Genomic DNA, 17,805 nt, shown 5'->3' on the forward strand with positions numbered 1-17,805 from the left:
AACCAATGAGTGCATAAGTTGGTGGAACAACTAATTAAAGTCTCTTCTCCCCCTCCTCTCAAGTAAATAAAAAATTATAGTATATACTAAAGTGATATTGGTGATGTTTCATCCCAGGTATTTGAGGATGACATGAATAAGTCAATAGTTACCCTCCTGCCAAAACCGGTTTGGCTCAGTGGATAGAGCATCAGCCTGAGGACTGAAGGGTCCTGGGTTCAATTCCGGTCAAGGGAATGTACCTTGGTTGAGGGCACATCCCCAATAGGGGGTGTGCAAGAGGCAGCTGATCAATGATTCTCTCTCATCGATGTTTCTAACATTCTATCCCTCTTTCTTCCTCTCTGTAAAAAATCAATAAAATATATTTAAAGTCACTTCTGTTCAATTAAAAAAAAAAAAAAAGTTACTCTCCTATAATGTGCTCTTTGCTACCACAGGCATAGCACTGGATTGGGTTATTCCTAGGGATTAGTAATAGCTCACATACGTTGAGCTCTGACTTTGTCAAATATTGTGCAAAGCCTTTACATTCACTATCTCATCTACAACAGTAGATGCTGTTGTTAATCCCTATTTATTTATTAAATATATTTTATTGCAGAAAGGAAGGGAGAGGAATAGAGAGTTAGAAACATCAATCAGCTGCCTCCTGCACACTCTCCACTGGGTATGTGTCCACAACCAAGGAACATGCCCTTGTCTGGAATTGAACCTGGGACCCTTGAGTCTGCAGGTTGATGCACTATCTACTGAGGCAAACTGGTTAGGGTTTAATCCCTATTTATTAAGTTAGGGTCCATCCTTCTTGGGTCATATGGACTGAAAGTGTTAAAGGGATAAGTCTCCAAAGAAAAATCAGGATGCCATTAACGGAAGAAGGGGGGATGGTGTGGGGCCTTGGGCCTTCTTTTGGATGTTCTGGGTCTCTCTGACTCAGCTGCAGTTTGATTCCAGGCCATTCATATGCAAAAGCCTTTGCACACAGCTTGGGTGGGGCCAGGTCTCAGGGAGGAGCAAACAACAATGGCTTCCTGTCAGCCCTGCCCTCAGAAGCCCCCTGGTCTCAGTGTCCCTTGGTAATCGCTGCAAGCACCTCTGAGAGAAAGTCGCCCTTGAGTTCTAGCTGCTGCCAGACAGTCCAGTTTCTCCCCTTATGAGTCTGGGTCCCCAGAGTCTTGCCCAGAACTGGAATTCAGAGCAATCAGAAGCTTGTGGCTCCCTCTGGATTGAAAAAGACAGCCACATACTTGGATGCCAGTCTCCGTACCTCTGCACTTTACTTCTGCAGCTCCTTTGAGTCTCAGTGTGCTTTTCTCTTTCCTTCTAGTTGTAGAATTTCCATTCAGCCAGCTTTCTTGTGGTTCTGGATGATGTCAGTTTTGTCTTTTAGTTGTAGTTTTGAAGTGGTTGTGGGAGGCAGCAAGATCAGGTGTTTACCTATGCCACCATCTTGGTTTCTCCGCTAGAACTAGGATTTAAATCCAAATTTGACTTCTGAATCTGGATTTTAAAAAATACTATATGATATTTGCATTTTTATATTTGGTGTCACCTTGGAGTAAATCACAAATCATAAAATCTTTTTCTTGTTATTTTCTCTTTAGGTTTTTGTCAGGATGACTTGGCAGAGCTCGACCCAGGCACTAGTAAGTTCTGAATGTTCCCCAGTGTTTGTGACGAAAAAAGGATGTGTATTTGTTTTTTAAGTGTATAACTTCAGATGTCACGGGTAGGCCTTTATTGACTCAGATTTTATTTTCTCTTTAATTTATAATTATGGGGAGGGCATTGTATCTTTCCTACTTATGCTGTCTTTCTTTTTCTGATCATATTCAGTAGCCAGGATTGAGCCCATTGAGAACATTGGTTTGCTGGAAATATCTATTTACTTCTAAACTCCTTTTTCTATCCATCCATCATCCCATGAAACCAGTAACAATAATTGTACTTCCATTTATGTACACATACAACCATATACCCACAAACACTCTTCTAAAGTATTGATTAGTTTTGACATAATTTTTTTTCAAAAGGATTATGCTTGGTTTAGATATTTAAAATTGATAAATTTTATGCCAGAGTTTAATTTCTGAAGCACCTTCATCTACATTCTTAAGGGGATTATATGAGAGTAATTATTTCATGGTCTAATGATGCTTTTCAGGACTATGTAAGTCTTTAAAAAAAAATAGTTTATTGATTATTAGAAAGAGAGGAAAGGAGAGGGAGAGAGAGAGAGAAACATGGTTGTGAGAACACAACATAAATTGGCTGCCTCCTACACGTCTCCTACCAGGGATCTAAGGCCAAAACCCTGATATGTGCCCTTGACCAGGAATTAAACCAGCAACCTCTTGGTGCATGGGATGATGCTCAACCAATTGAGCCACACTGGCCAGGGCAGGACTATCTAAGTCTTGGTCATAGATAATCAGTTGTGTTTCCAGTGCTCTCAAAATGTGGCATTTGCCCAGCCGGCGTGGCTCAGTGGTTGAGCATCAACCTATGAGGTCATGGTCCGATTTCTGGTCAGAGCACATTCCTGGGTTGAGGGCTTGATTCCCAGTGTGCGGCATGCAGGAGGCAGGTGATCAATGATTCTCTCTCATCATTGATTTTCTGTCTCTCTCTTCTTCTCCCTTCCTCTCTGAAATTAATAAAAAAAATTTTTTTTAAATGTATTTATCATTCTCAGATATTGTTATATCTATTAGAAATAGGATATGGGAATATGCAGTGTATATAAACCATATTTTGCTATAAAAGTCCAAAAGTCTGATGATAATTTAGATTGAGAATCCATGCATGATCTGGAGTTATTTTTCTAGTTCTGTTACATTTTAGGGTCATGGGACTGGCTATTTGTTACCAGTCTGCTGTTGGGGTAAGTGGTGAAGTTCGCCTTCTTACCATCCTGGCTAACTAATGTCATTTCTCGGATGTTGTGGACCTTCTCACATACCACCCTCGCCCCCATACACACCTTAATAGTATAAACACTTATGTTTGTTCAACTAATACTTATTAATGGCAGGACAAAATAAATCCCACAAAGCTTATTAAACCCAACGGAAATGGACTTGTTCTTCTAGAAGCTGGAAAGTTCGGAATCAGTTTTGTAGGTAGTATAGACTCAGTTTACCCTGCTCTGCCACCTGAAATTCCAGTACTATCAGTGAACGTGCCAATTTCTCTTTGTCCTCTTATGAATAGCCTTCATTTAGGAGGAGGAAAAGGTAAATTCTTGAGTTATGCTTTCTTAAAATCATTTTTGAACACTAGAAAGGATATTAAGATGCCTTGTAATATTTCAGGCAGAATTATACATATGCATAAAATATGTCAGTTAATTGAAGACTCAGATATTAAGTGTTTCTCTGCTCCAGGTCCATTTCTAGGCTCTAGGGATACACAAGTCTAGGTCCTGCCTTCACGTATTAACTCTGTATTGGAAAATCTTTTCTTATCTCGAATTATTGGAAAAAAGCATATTTAAACCTCTAATTTAGCACATAGTACCTAAACTTATTCTCCTTTTCTGCACTTAGTAATAATTGAAAACAAATCATGCCCATCTTCTAGGAAAGACTCTTGTTATTTTCATAAGATTATTACTGGATGATTCTTCTTTCTGGGCCAACATTCTAATTCATTTAACATTTCTGCATAGACTTTCTAGCTAGATATGTGACTTATAGACCTTTCCACTCCATGAGAATAAATATTTTATCACCTATAATAATAAAAGCATAATATGCAATTAGACCGGACAATCGAATAACCTTCCAGACAACCTTCTGTATGAAGCCGGGGCTGCCAGCGCTGCGAGGGCCGAACCCCTTGCATGAATTTTGTGCATTGGGCCTCTACTTTTATATATCAGTACACAAGGGAAGAAAAGATCACTTTTCTTTTGAGTTGTGCTTAGTTTATGTGTTTACTAGTAATATTTTCAATAATGCTCATAATATTTTTGTGAAGTTAGTGTTTTGTTCTTTCTCTTGGAAGAAATACATGCAAGTCTGATATTATAATAAATGGACAAAAATAAAATTTTATTATTTTTATTGAACCAATCTTGGAGTTCAAATGAGCATGGTCAGCCCTACTGAGCGATGGGGAATCTCAAGACTAAAATGGTCTGTATGTGTTGTGCTAAATTGGTTGTTGTTGATATTGCAAATTCCTTGGCTTCTGACTGGGAAGGTATGACATCTCCTATGTTAATACTTCATGACTTTCGCACATAAGGTTGAGAACAATAGGGATTTCTTTTGATGCATCTTGACCATTTGGAGGTCCCAATGGCTTCCCCAATCCTCCCCAATTCCTAATAGGGATAACCTGCTCAAACTTGCTTATTTTGAATGAGAAAATACCATTGTTGCTGATTTCCCATTGTGCCTGGCAGTGGTGGTAGACAGTCACTTTTGGGGACAACAGGTGGGATGTGTTGGAACTAGATGAGGAAGGAATTACTTTGTCCAATTCAAATGGCCTCTTTTTAAAACACCTTTTCTTGTAATAGAACAGATAGGTAGCCATGTTTAGAATATGGGCAGCTGTCCACACTCTGACCTCCTTCCTATGATTCTTGGGCTTCCTGGAGTCCAATGTTAGGGCACAGGTTCAGGCTAAGTTCATTTCTACAAGAAGCATCTCTGTACCCTGCCTTATTAGCATAAGCTAGGGACAAGGGCAGTCAAAGGTCGAGAGAAGTTCAAAACAGCATAACCTTTCTGTGCTTCTGTTTCCAAATAACCCCAGTCTGCCCTGCTCCCGTTTTTCCCTCAGCCATCGTGTTTACTGTGTAGTTGTAAAACCCAAGAGAACAAGGACTGACTTGATACAGGGAAGTTAGAGAATAGAAGTCATTGTTGCTTAAAACAGGAGAAATAATTGATTTATGTTTGGGGGCCAATTAGGTTATAAAACAGGAATAGTAAAGGGATCTGTGACTTAAGGACCGCTACTTACTCTGATTTCTGCCCCACAGACAAGGGGCTCCCCAATAAAGGCTGTTAGCTTTCTAGGCTAAATTATTAATTCCTTTCATGCCTCTCAGGGATTGTAAACAGCACATAATAGGAAAACAATTGATACTGTTCAGTCATTGGCCAGAGAGAGGGTCAAAGGGTAAATAGTTGGATTAGCAACAGCTGTTCTTCCTCCAAAGTCAAACTTTTGTCCCTTATTATCTATTTCAGCAAAGTCATTTCTGAGTTTTTGGCCTGTAAATAATTAGACCCATTTCTCTACTTATAAAATAATTCTACAAGCAATTAGATAGTAAACACTGACCAAAATTGAAAATACTCATTTTAATTCAGTTTTCAAAGTTGAAGATGAGCATCCTTTTTGGTATGTGCTAACTGTATTGTTTGATGTTCAAAGGGTATTATCCCAAGGAAAGGAACTACTTGAAGTTAGAGTAGGTACTTTTTAACTGTTTTTTACCAACTGTTAAAGATCTTGGGATAGCCCTAGCTGGTTTGGTTCAGTGGATAGAGCGTCAGACTGCAGACTGAAGGGTCCCAGATTCCATTCTGGTGAAGGGCACATGCCCAGGTTGCGGGGTTGGTCCCCAGGAGGGGCCATGCAGGAGGCAGCCAATCAATGATTCTCTCTCATCAGTCATTTTTCTGTCTCTCCCTCTTCCTTCATCTCTGAAATAAATAAAAATATTTTTTTAAAAAGATCTTGGTATAGGTTGATGAAAAGAAAAAAATGACTTTTTTAGTAGGACAATGCATGTTCATTATGGAAAACACACACACTCACTCTCCCTCCATATATATATAATATCCATCCCTGATCTCACCACCTGGAAATAGCCATTGTTTCTTTTTGAGAATATGTCCTTCCATTTGTATCTGAGCTTCTTTGACAAATATATTTCTTTTAAATTTTTGTTTATTGATTTTAGGGAGAGAGAGAGAGAGAAACATCAATTTGTTATTGCACTATTTACACATTCATTGGTTGATTTTAAAAAAATATATATTTTATTGATTTTTTACAGAGAGGAAGAGGGAGAGATAGAGAGTTAGAAAGATCAATGAGAGAGAATCATTGATCAGCTGCCTCTTGCACACCCCCTACTGGGGATGTGCCCGCAACCAAGGTACATGCCCTTGACCGGAATCGAACCTGGGACCTTTCAGTCCTCAGGCCGATGCTCTATCTACTGAGCCAAACCAGTTTTGGCCATTGGTTGATTTTTGTATGTGCTTTGACTCGCAACCTTGGCATAATTGGGACGGTTCTCTAACCAAATGTCCATGGTTTTGTATATTTTTAAAAACTTTATTTCATGATTTTTTTTTGAGAGTGTAACAGAGAGACAGAAACATTGATTTGTTGTTCACTTATTTATGCAATCATTGGTTGATTTTAAAATGTGCCCTGACCAGGGATTGAACCTGCAACCTTGGCATATTAGGGCGATGCTCCAACCAAGTGAGCTAGCTACTTGGCCTGGGCTGAGCTTATTTTTTGCATAATTAAGTAGCAATTGTAATATATATACAATTTTGTATCCTGTCCCCCTCATCTCCCCTCAGCATTAGATTGGAAATATTATTTCAAGTCATGAAGCATTTTTCATAAATATTTTTAATGATAGGATAATATTTCATTATAATAATTTTACCATGATTTATTTATCTTTTCTCCTATTGTTGGACATTTAGATTGCTTCCAGTTTTTTGTACATCTCTCTATATAAAAGGCAAAGTGACTGACCATCCTACCAACCAACCAGCCGGTACATATGACATGCACTGGCAACCTAAAAATAAACATATAAAGCTCTCACTGGCACCAGTCACATATGTGTTTTAATTTTATGACTAGAGGCCTGGTGCACGAAATTCATACACGTGTGTGTGTGTGTGTGTGTGTTGGGGGGGGTATCCCAATTGACCAGCTTGCACCCTCTCCAATCTGGGACCCCACCAGGATCGGGCCTAAACAGGCAGTTGGACATCCCTCTCACAATACAGGACTGCTGGCTCCCAACTGCTCGCCTGCTTGCCCACCTGATTGCCCCTAACCATTTCTGCCTGCCAGCCTAATCACCCCCTAGCCACTCCCTGCCAGCCTGATTGATGCCTAATTGCCCTCCCCTGCCAACCTGGTCACTTTGCTCCCCGGTAGCTCCTAACTGCCCTCTCCTGCTCCCCAGTAACTCCTAACTGCCTTCCCTTGCTACCCTGGTCACTCCAAACTGCCCTCCCTACAGGCTTGGTCCTCCCCCAACTTCCCTCCCCTGCTGGACATCTTGTGGTGGCCATCTTATGACCACATGGGGGTGGCCATCTTGTGTTTTGGAGTGATGGTCAATTTGCATATTACTCTTTTATTAGATTGGATACTATATTATATATACTATTTTGACATGTAGTTTTTTGCAGTAATTTCCGCACAAACCTTTCTTCTAATTAATTTCCTTTCAATGTGTACGAATCCGTGCACCAGACCAGTAGTTATAAATAATAGCACAGTTAACATGTTTTTGTATACATTTTTTTGTCTGCATTTCAGTTGAACCCTTTAGCTCAAAATATTTTAGAATTAAGAGCATGGGCTATGGCTCAAGATTGCTTGGCTTCAATATTTATTAGCTCTGTAATCTTGGCTAAGTTTAATCTCTCTGTGCCTCAGTGTTTCCATCTGTAAAACGGGGGCAATAAAAAGTTATTCCTGCCGAAGCTGGTTTGGCTCAGTGGTAGAGCGTCGGTCTGCAGACTGAAAGGTCCCAGGTTCGATTCCGGTCAAAGGCATGTACCTTGGTTGTGGGCACATCCCCGGTAGGAGTTGTGCAAGAGGCAGCTGGTCGACGTTTCTAGCTCTCTATCTCTCTCCCTTTCTCTCTGTTAAAAATCAATAAAATATATTTTTTTTAAAAAACCATTTAAAAAAAAGTTATTCCTACTTTATAGGACTGTTGTGAGGGCAGTTGTGAAATAATATATATATTTAGAATAATGCTTGGCAAATGGTAAACACTATTAAGTTTGCTGTTTTAGGCTGTACAAGGTAAAGTTGAAATTCTCAGTCTGCACTCAAGGGCTGTTGTAACTGCACTTTATTCAGTTAGACTAGCCTGTGTTTCTTAATGATACAAAGGTAAGTCATTCCAGATGTTAGCAGGTGTAAGTTACTGCTTTGTAAGTAGTTTCCTCAGAGGAGCAGAGCTCATGCACTGCTGACCACTTTGACTAAGACTGTTCTTTACCATCTGGTTGATTGTTAGAATATTTTGGGCCTCTTTCCCCAACCAGCAGCAGGTAACCTCCCAAATGACCATCTGCTAACCCATTTATTTAACCTCTTAGGAAACTGAAGAGTTAATCCCCTGCCTATTAAAACAAATACTCAGACTATGCACTTTCTCTCTGGGAAGTAGCAAAGCGAGCATGCTGAGGGGAAAATTGTGTAATTAAATATTTGACTATTAATCATTTTTAAAACATGATTATATATAGTCTAGGTTAGCAAGAATCTGTATTATGCAGATTATATATATAGTCTTCTACTGATCAAGGATGTGGGTAAATGAGCATTTCAAAAGAAACTTGAAAGTTAAATTTAATCTTTGCCCTCTCTTGCCATACTAATAGCCACCAAATAAGGATCCATGGGTAAATGGTAGGATGAACAGGCAGGAGATTTCCTTGGCTCAGATTAAGGATTTGTCCATTTATCGGATAGATTCTTTTTTGAAAAAAATGAAGATAAGTTCACAAATCTCCCTTGTTTTCCCCTTATGCCACCTTTCCTCCACAATATTCTGTTAGTGATTTAGGTATTTTGCAGTCATAACTGTTCCAAGAGCCTGCTTTTTCAGCCCAATCTGCTAGATTACTGCTAGATCAAGTCTCTTGAATGTGACCTTTTTGCTGAGAAGATCTAACATTGGGTCTGGATTTCTGATAAGGATTCTTTTGAACAGGGTGGGAGTGGCTTGAGATCCAGAGCTAGGCTGAGCTCTCATCCCCTTGACCTCTGCCCTTGCTTCAGAGTTTATACTGACTTGCTAGGGACTCCCTATGGAGCCAAGAGTTTAGGACTTGTTTACAATTGATAAAAAGATAGTTGCATTCAAAAGCTGTTGTTGGGACCTTGAATAGTCAAGAATCTCTGTCATTATCTCTGGTGGCTGCAGGGAATGAACATCTGGGTCTGGAGATTTATAATGATGACTAAGAAGGAATGAGAAGAAACTCTGACACTGGAGTGGTTGCTGAAATTGTTCTTCCTAACGGAGCAGTACTGCAGTAACATTTTTGAGATCAGAGAAAGATTTATATAAACATCTGTTTTATTTCATTTAAAAAAGTTGAAAATGCTTGTTTAAATTCAATAGTATAACAAAGGGAGATGTGTGGGAATTCTTCTCTTCCTTTTTTGATGTCTCACCGAAGAGAAAAAATTTGCTGTTAGATAAATGTATCAAGTGGAGGGAGCCCTAGATTATTACAGCCACCCTCTTCTAAGTTACGCATAGTTTTACATGTTAGCATTTTTTTTTCTAAAAAAATTTTTTTACGGTGTACTGTATGTATGCTGAGGAGAATAAGGCAACTCAGTTGTAAATGAGACCTCATATGCTTTTTCTGAGCACACTTGGGTCACTTAGCAACGCTTTAGCTTCTGTTATATAATCTTTTTTTTTTTTTTTTAATATCCAATGTTTGTAGATATGAATCTGGGAAAAAGAAGATAAGCATTTTTTTTCTGAAGGCTTTAGTAGTCACTGTGAACCAAAAGTAAACAAATACATCTCCTGTTGGTAAGCACAGGAAGAGATAAGCATCTATAATAATACTAATAAAAAAAAGTATAGTATGCTAATTAGGCCAGACATCTGGAAGGACAGTCTGAAGCCGGGCTTCGAGGGAAGCCCAGGTCTGGAGTGCCAGAGGGAAGCCATTGCCGGCAGCTGGGGGAAGGAAGGCCTACACGTGCATGAATTTCGTGCATCAGGGCTCTAGTCATGAATATAACAAGATTCAAAATGAAAATGTGTCACATCTTTTTTTACCTTAGAACATAATTGCATGTGCTAACTGTAGTCTGACTTATAGATGTATTTTGTTGGCTACCTGGATGTTTAAATAAAAACATGTTTGTTTCCAACATTTAAAACCTGCAAAAGTTTCATAAAAATTTGAGTTTTTGGCCTTCTTGAAATTGGAAGATCTAACACGATGCCTGGATTCTCCATATGGCGCCTTTTGGCGGGAACAGAATAGGCTGCCCTCGTTAAATGAACTGTTCTCAGGTGAGCAAACACTCCCGTATGGCCTTCGTCCGTTTATGTTTCCTGTCAGTCTTCTGTAGGCATTTGAGTTTTCAGCTCCTATATTAAAGAATGGCAATTGTCAGTGTAGTTGATGTGGGAAAATGGGAACTCTTAGGAGTGTAATCTAATAATAACTGCAAAACTGAAAATGTACAGGTTTATTTGTGCAGGTTTAGCAGTTTAAAATTTTAAAATTAAAAATTTGCAGAGTTAGCAGTTAATAAATATTCATAGGTATTTGTAAGTATTCATAGGTATTCTATAAGAAATGACAGGTATGCAAAAATGTATATTCAAGGTATTCCTCTCAGCATTTAATAGCAAAAAGATTAGAAACAGCTCATAAGTTAAATAGGGAAGTAATTAAATGATTGTGGTTATTCATGCAATGGAATACTATGGAATCATTAAGAAGAAGGCAGATTGTAGCCTGGAAGAAGATACACTGAATTATTTATTAGTAGTATCTTTGGGTGAATGGGATTGTAGGGTAATTTTTATTCCTACATTTTATTTTTTATTTCTCAACAAGGCTCTTATATTAAATAAAGGTATAGTATGTTTAAAATAAAAAATGTCTGGTTCTCATTTCAGCTACCAAATTTCCAAGGCGGTTCTGCCAAATTGAACCACCCGGGCTCCAACTTCCCACTTAGATCAAGATTTTACATTCTTTTTTTTTTTTTTTTTTTTTAAATATATTTTATTGATTTTGTACAGAGAGGAAGGGAGAGAGATAGAGAGTCAGAAACATCGATGAGAGAGAGTCATCGATCAGCTGCCTCTTGCACACCCCCCACTGGGGATATGCCCGCAGCCAAGGTACATGCCCTTGACCGGAATCGAACCCGGGACCTTTCAGTCCCCAAGCCGACGCTCTATCCATTGAGCCAAACCGGTCCCGGCAAGATTTTACATTCTTGTTCCTTGAAATTGCTCAAAGGAAGGGGAATCAATGCCTTCAAGTAGCAGGAGCCATCTTGAAGCCCAAGAACCAGGGTAAAAGCCTAGAGTAGCATTTCAGGCATCTACTTGCAGCTCTTCCCCCATTCACTAATCAGGTTATCAGAATTGGCCTCCTTTATTGTCAGGCTTTCCACTACAGTACTGAGAATGAGGGGAGCCTTAGTAGCTTCTCATATGAATTGTGCTCTCCTGGCAGTTGCAGGGTTATGTTGATAAAAGTGACCCTAATGGGAAGGCAGAATGGTACAGTGGAAAAATGAGGGAGAGTTTGCATCTTTGCTATTTCCTTGCTGGTCATAATGTATTATCATTTTAAAAATTGAGCCAGCATGGAAATCCTGGGGTAAGCTTCATATAGTCAAGATATATTATAATTTGTATATATTGCAAATTAAACTTGGCAATTTTTTGTGTGGATTTTTGTGATTATGTTCATAAGAGTCAAGGTATATTTTCTTAACCTATGTGCCATACTGCCTCCAAAATTTTTATTTAACTCATTATTTTGGACACATTTTATTTTATTTGTGTGAACCTGTCTTATTTTATTTTATTTTATTTTATTTTATTATTTTTATTTTATTTTATTTTATTAACTTTCTGGATAGGTGTAAGAGCTCTCCTTCTACTTAAAGTTTGAAGTCTCCATCTAGTGGTATCTTGAAAGCATGGAGATGAGAACCTGTGATAATGCATTGGCATTTATTCCTATTTGGTCCACTAGGTGGCAACAAGCCCTAACTGAAGAGCCAAGAGCAAGGACTTAGAAAAATACAAGAAAATAATGCTTATACGGTAAAACTCATAATTAAACAACAGAAAATCAAGATTTTCTGAAAAATAATACTGCTAGGCCTCAAAATCTGAGAGAAGGAATGAGCCTTTAGCTCATTCTAAGAGCGTGTATGAAAACTCTAAAAATAGGGGGCCCTGGCTGGGTAGCTAAGGGTTATAGTAGTATCCTTATATGTCAAGGTTGTGGGTTTGATCCCAGGTCAGTGGCACATACAAGCATCAACCATTGAGTGCATAAATAAGTGGAACAATAAACATCATTCTCTCCCCTACATCTTCCTCATTCTCTCTCTCTCAAGTCAGTTTAAAAAAAAAATATGTATAGATAGATAGATACTGTCTCCCTTCCCTTGTCCCTCAAACTTCAGAATCTTGGCTTATTAAGTGGCTCTCTGGTCACATTTCTTTGACTGTGGTATAGTTCATGCTTGGAGCATATGAATTTTAAAAATAAGGATACTATTGAGGTAATACCTATCATAATACACAGCATGCATCAGACTAATTTGAAAGTGTTGAGTCATAATTGAAGATTAAAAAGCAAGAATAGTAACAATTGAAAGCTGCTGTTGATTCCCCCAGCAGTTCTGAGAATTATAAGATTTTCAGCCTATTTTATCTATGTACTTGCAGTAGGATATTTGCAACATTGCCGCTCATTTTGTAGTAGCCAGTCTTCTTAGTATAATATGAAAGAGTCTCTTATTAATTTTGGGGGTTAGGTTTACGCTTAGTTGGATTTTATGAGGAGTTAACAAACTACTTTAACCTTTAGTCATAAGTAGAAATGAATTGAACATCAGTCATAAGATGGAGATGAATGTTGAATTCTTTACATTTGAGAATCTTGGGGCTAAAAGATTAGGAAGGAGGAGAGGTAGGAAAATAGCTACAGACTAGCTAGAAGGAGGCTTAGTGCAATGAGCCTTTGAAACTTAGATGTGAAATAGAAAAGGGGTGTTTTTGGTGTCTTAATCTCACTATTCTGGGTATATGTATGTATGTAGAAATATTTATACTAATAGCTCTAATACTGTTGATAGAATTACTACTCATTATGTGATCAGTTCTGTTGACAGAATAGTTACGCGAATCGATAACCAGATTGTTTTTCCTTGTGTTGAATGGAATAGATTTATGTAATTGAAAAGGAAATAAAATCCTTTATGTAAAGATTTTGTGCTGGAACTTTTGTTGATTTGTTGTGTCTGGATTGTATAGCATCTTAGTTGTCCAGTATTCTGTCAGCATAACTAAGATGCAGTATGCCAAACCCTAAACATGATTTTTAAAAATATATATTTTATTGATTTTACACAGAGAGGAATTGAGAGGGATAGAGAGTTAGAAACGGCAATGAGAGAGAAAGATTGACCAGCTGCCTCTTGCACACCCCCCACTGAGGATGTGCCCGCAACCAATGCACATGCCCTTGACTGGAATCGAACCCGGGACCTTTCAGTCCGCAGGCCGACGCTCTATCCACTGAGCCAAACCGGTTTCGGCCTAAACATGATTTTTATCAAAATAATCTTAGTTGTGAGATTTACTTTCTGTTCCTTTCTCTGTCTTTGTCTCTGTCTCTGTCTCTGTCTCTCTGAGAGGTTTTGTTATACAAAAACTTAAAATTAAAATGCCTTGGTCACCCTTTCCTAATAGTCATAATTTTGACAATTATCTTTAACCAAAAATATATTACATTCTCTTCACTTAATGTGAGTTCTGATGTTAGTTTCAACCTCTGACCTTTGTTTTCTCTTTTGAAACAGGATAAAAAATATCACCAAGCAAACATCTCATAAGTGACATTGGTAAATTAGTGGAAATTGTCCTACAAATGCAGATCAAAGATCAAAGGTTCATTTTCAAAGCTTCAAAAATTCAATGGGAAAAATAATAAAATGGGAATAGGAACATTTGGGAGAAATAGATTTGGATTGAGAGTTGTTATGGCTGCTCACAAGTTAGTAATATAGTGCTGTCATGTGTAAAGAATACCATCAGGCAGGAATTACTGTTGATTAGTCGTCGTCTTCTTTTCTTCTTTCTTCCTTTTAAAAATATACTTCTTTATTGATTTCAAAGAGGATAGAATTTCAGACAGGAAAGGAGAGGAGAAAGAGAGAGAGAGAGAGAGAGAGAGAGAGAGAGAGAGAGAGAGAGAGAGAGAGAGAGAGAGAGAGAGAGAGAGAGAGAAACACCTGTGATGAGAAAGAATCATTGATCAGCTGCCTCCTGCACGCCCCCTTGTGGGGATGGAGCCCTCGACCTAGGTATGTTCCCCGACTGGGAATCAAACCATGACCTGGTTTATTGGTTGATGCTCAACCACTGAACCATGCCAGCTGGGCTGCTTTTTACTTCTTAATCAGCCTCCGTGTGTGTGTGTGTGTGTGTGTGTGTGTGTGCGCGTGCGCACACACACACAGAGATCTTAATATGTTGTTTAGTATTTCTCAGGTTCTGTCCAAAATGTTTTACATGTATTCTTACTCTTCAAGGAGACCTGTCAAGTAAATACTATTACCACATCTCCTATGATGACACAGATTTACTAGTAAAGGTGAACTAATTTGTCAAGATTCATATAGTTGGTTCAAGTTCTTCACCATTAGCTTTCCAGATATATAATATATTTTCATCCATGACTATCACTGTAAAAAACTGTTCTAAGACTATCAGTAATATTTTAAATTTCCTGCCTTCTTTTCTGGCCTTGTCTCCATGACCTCTTCTCTGCCTTCTACATACTTTAGCCACACTTTTAATTTTATGAAAGCACTATGCCCTATGTACACATGCCATCCATTCCCTCTACTTGGAATGCTCTCCCCACCAGCCTCACCCAGGTCATTTGCACTTACCTTTCGAGTCTTCATTTAAATGTCACTTTCTTCAGGTTACCTCCCAGACCTTTCTCACTTTCAAGACTGGATTGGTCTCTTCCAATATTTGCTTCCATAGTACTTTAGTTTTCTATTTTGCAGAACTTTTCACACTTGGAATTATTTGTCCGTTAGAATTTGGCCTGTCATTTGTACTATATACTTTTGTTTCCTCCATGTTTTCTGGCATTTGTTGTAGTTGAAGTGCATGGTAGGTGTCCAGTTACTATTTGTTACCTATCTTTTTTTCTGGACATTCTCTCTTAACTCCATGCTTATAAATCACAAATGTGTATTCTCTGTTCAAAATATGAACTCCTGTGTCTTTCATTTCAAAGTTGTTAATTGCTTAGTGCACTCCAAGGCTCTTAATCTAGTCAAGAGAGTTTGGCACCATTTTGACTTCTTGCTATCTTTTCTGTTTGAGCCAGTTCCTTGGAAGTTGAAACTGTTTTATTGAGCCAGAAAGATGGCCACAATATTTTAATTGAAAAAAAGTTATGAAACATGTATAACTTGTGAGATTTTATCTAAATATAAATTCATGTATTTTAAATCTCTCTGAAATATTTGAGAGGATACATACTGAATAGAATGATGGGAGGAGCTAACTAGTGGGCGTTAGTTTTCTCTTTTGTATGAATTTTTCAGTGACTAAATAAAAACAGCTATTTTGAAAAAAGAAAACAAAAAGAAAGCTAAAATGGCTTGAGATAGCCTTTCTATTTTTCCCAATCTTGTTACCTCAGTCCATTTGTGCAATACATTTCTCTTTCTCTGTCTCTCTTTTTCCCTTTCAGATATCTCTTTCTTTCCCCCACTTCATCAGCTTGGTAAACTTCCAGAAGTCTTGCTTTCATTATCTCTTTTGAGAGCTCAGCACTTAAAGTGGCCCTCTGTTTTACTAATTGTAAATTTTTCTGCTTGGTTCTCAGGTTTTCTGTAAATTGTTCTTTTACCTTTCCAGTGCTACTCCTCATGACTCGCTGACACAATCTGAGAACCATTCTGCTCTTGTCCCCTATGTACCAAACATATTTTCTCTATTGCTGATAATTACTTACAGTCTCATCTGTAGAAAACGCCCTTAAACTCATGTAATTGTCTCTTCCGGTAGCATTTAGTTTTAGCTAAGATAAACTGCATAGGATTTTGGTGGTTGAAATATGTCACTTTTTCATTTGCATATTTTAAGACTACTGATTCTTTGTAAATAAATGGCATGTTCAGATGTACATTTTTCAAAGAACATGTCATTCTTTTTCTGTTTTGTTCAGAAAATTTGGAAATAACTCGAGTTTGAAAATAAAGGCCTAGGATACAAGGTATCCTGAAAAAACAGCTTCATCTGAATCACTTTCTCTGTGTCCACCAGTAGGAAAGAAAGAAAACTTTGATTTCTATAAATACTTCTTGAGTGAAACAGTCATCTAAACTTAATGCTTTATTTATTTATTGTTCATTATTTTTTTAGGGAGGTTTTAGTTTTTGAGAGTACAAGAACTCAAATGCACCAGTCTCTAAATAACATCAGACACAATTTGATATGCGATTGCCACAACATGATGCAAAGTTTATGTACTCTGAAGAGAGAGAATCCATAGTAACATGAGTTTGACTATACCTGTCTGTACTCAGAAGAGTTGTGGCGATATAAGATAGTGGCAAATAAATTTGGGAAATAGTTGAAAAGTATATGGCATGAAGTGTGGTGTAGTGGAAGCTGGTGTTAAGTTGGTGAACTTGGCTTTGCTTGGACCAGCCTTTGGTAGTTGAAAACTCACCTGATTAGCTTGTTATAATAAGATACAAGTTTTGGAGCCCTATTGTTGGTATAGAGAAGAACTGAAGAATCTGCATTTTAAAAAGAAACTCTAGATAATTTTGGTGCCCAACCAGATTTAAGAAACATTGACCTGAGCCCCATATTTTTTCTGAAATCACCCCCCCTCCCCATTTTTCTTTTGGCTTTGATTTTTCTTTTTAGTTCTTGTCTCACTATACCTGTATTTTTCCTTCCTTGCAATCCTAAAAATTTTGGAAGGCTAAGTTGACAATATTCTCCTCCTACTGCATTCTTTAATTCTCACTTTTGCTGTGAGAATCTGTTTCTATTTCAAACTTAAGTATATGGTAAATTATTCATTGACCAGGGTTCTTGTTTTCTGTAATAATCAAATGAAAAATTTAGTGGCTCATCGTAGCTTATGTTATAGGATTCAAAAGATTGATATTGCATTTTAAATGTCATTAAGAAAAATGAGCCCTAGATTTTTTTTTTTTTTTTTTTTTTTGCTTAATGGATAGAGCGTCAGCCTGTGGACTAAAAGGTCTGGGTTTGATTCTGGTCAGGGGCACATGCCCAGGTTGCGGGCTTGATCCCCAGTAGAGGGTGTGCGGGAGGAAGCCAGTCAATGGTTTCCTCTCATCATTGATGTTTCCATCTCTCTCCCTCCCTCCCTCCCTCCCTCCCTCCCTCCCTCCCTCCCTCCCTCCCTCCCTCCCTCTCTCTCTCTCCCTCCCTCTCTCTCTCTCTCTCTCTCTCTCTCTCTCTCCCTTCTTTTCTGAAATAAATAAAAATATATTAAAAAGAAAAATGATGTGTATCTCTTATCTCACTTGGGTTTTTTTCTTGAGGGACATGGTTTGCAAAAGCAAAAGAGAATATTTAAGTACATTTGAACAATAATAAGCAGAGCAGTCATACTAAGGCATACTATATAATAATTTAAAAGAATGAGTATGCTGTAAAACGTTTGTCGTGAGAGGCTGAATAGGGTGTACAGCTGAGTGAAAAAGCAGGTTGTACAGCAGTAAGTGTAAAATGAACTCATTTTTGTTTAAGCC

At 38.1% G+C, this 17,805-nt stretch overlaps 1 protein-coding gene across 2 annotated transcripts in view; it reads left to right on the plus strand.

The window, feature by feature from the left end:
• Nucleotides 1-17,805, plus strand: part of NR6A1 (nuclear receptor subfamily 6 group A member 1) — a 142,318-nt gene that overhangs the window by 26,973 nt on the left and 97,540 nt on the right. For both annotated transcript variants that reach the window (XM_084898387.1, XM_084898388.1), the window contains exon 2: nt 1,608-1,649. In XM_084898387.1, coding sequence (XP_084754513.1) covers nt 1,608-1,649 — 42 coding nt within the window. The remainder of the gene's footprint in view (nt 1-1,607; nt 1,650-17,805) is intronic.

Source organism: Pipistrellus hanaki (assembly GCF_964339955.1).
Source record: "Pipistrellus hanaki genome assembly, chromosome: 11".
Taxonomy (NCBI): Eukaryota; Metazoa; Chordata; class Mammalia; order Chiroptera; family Vespertilionidae; genus Pipistrellus; species Pipistrellus hanaki.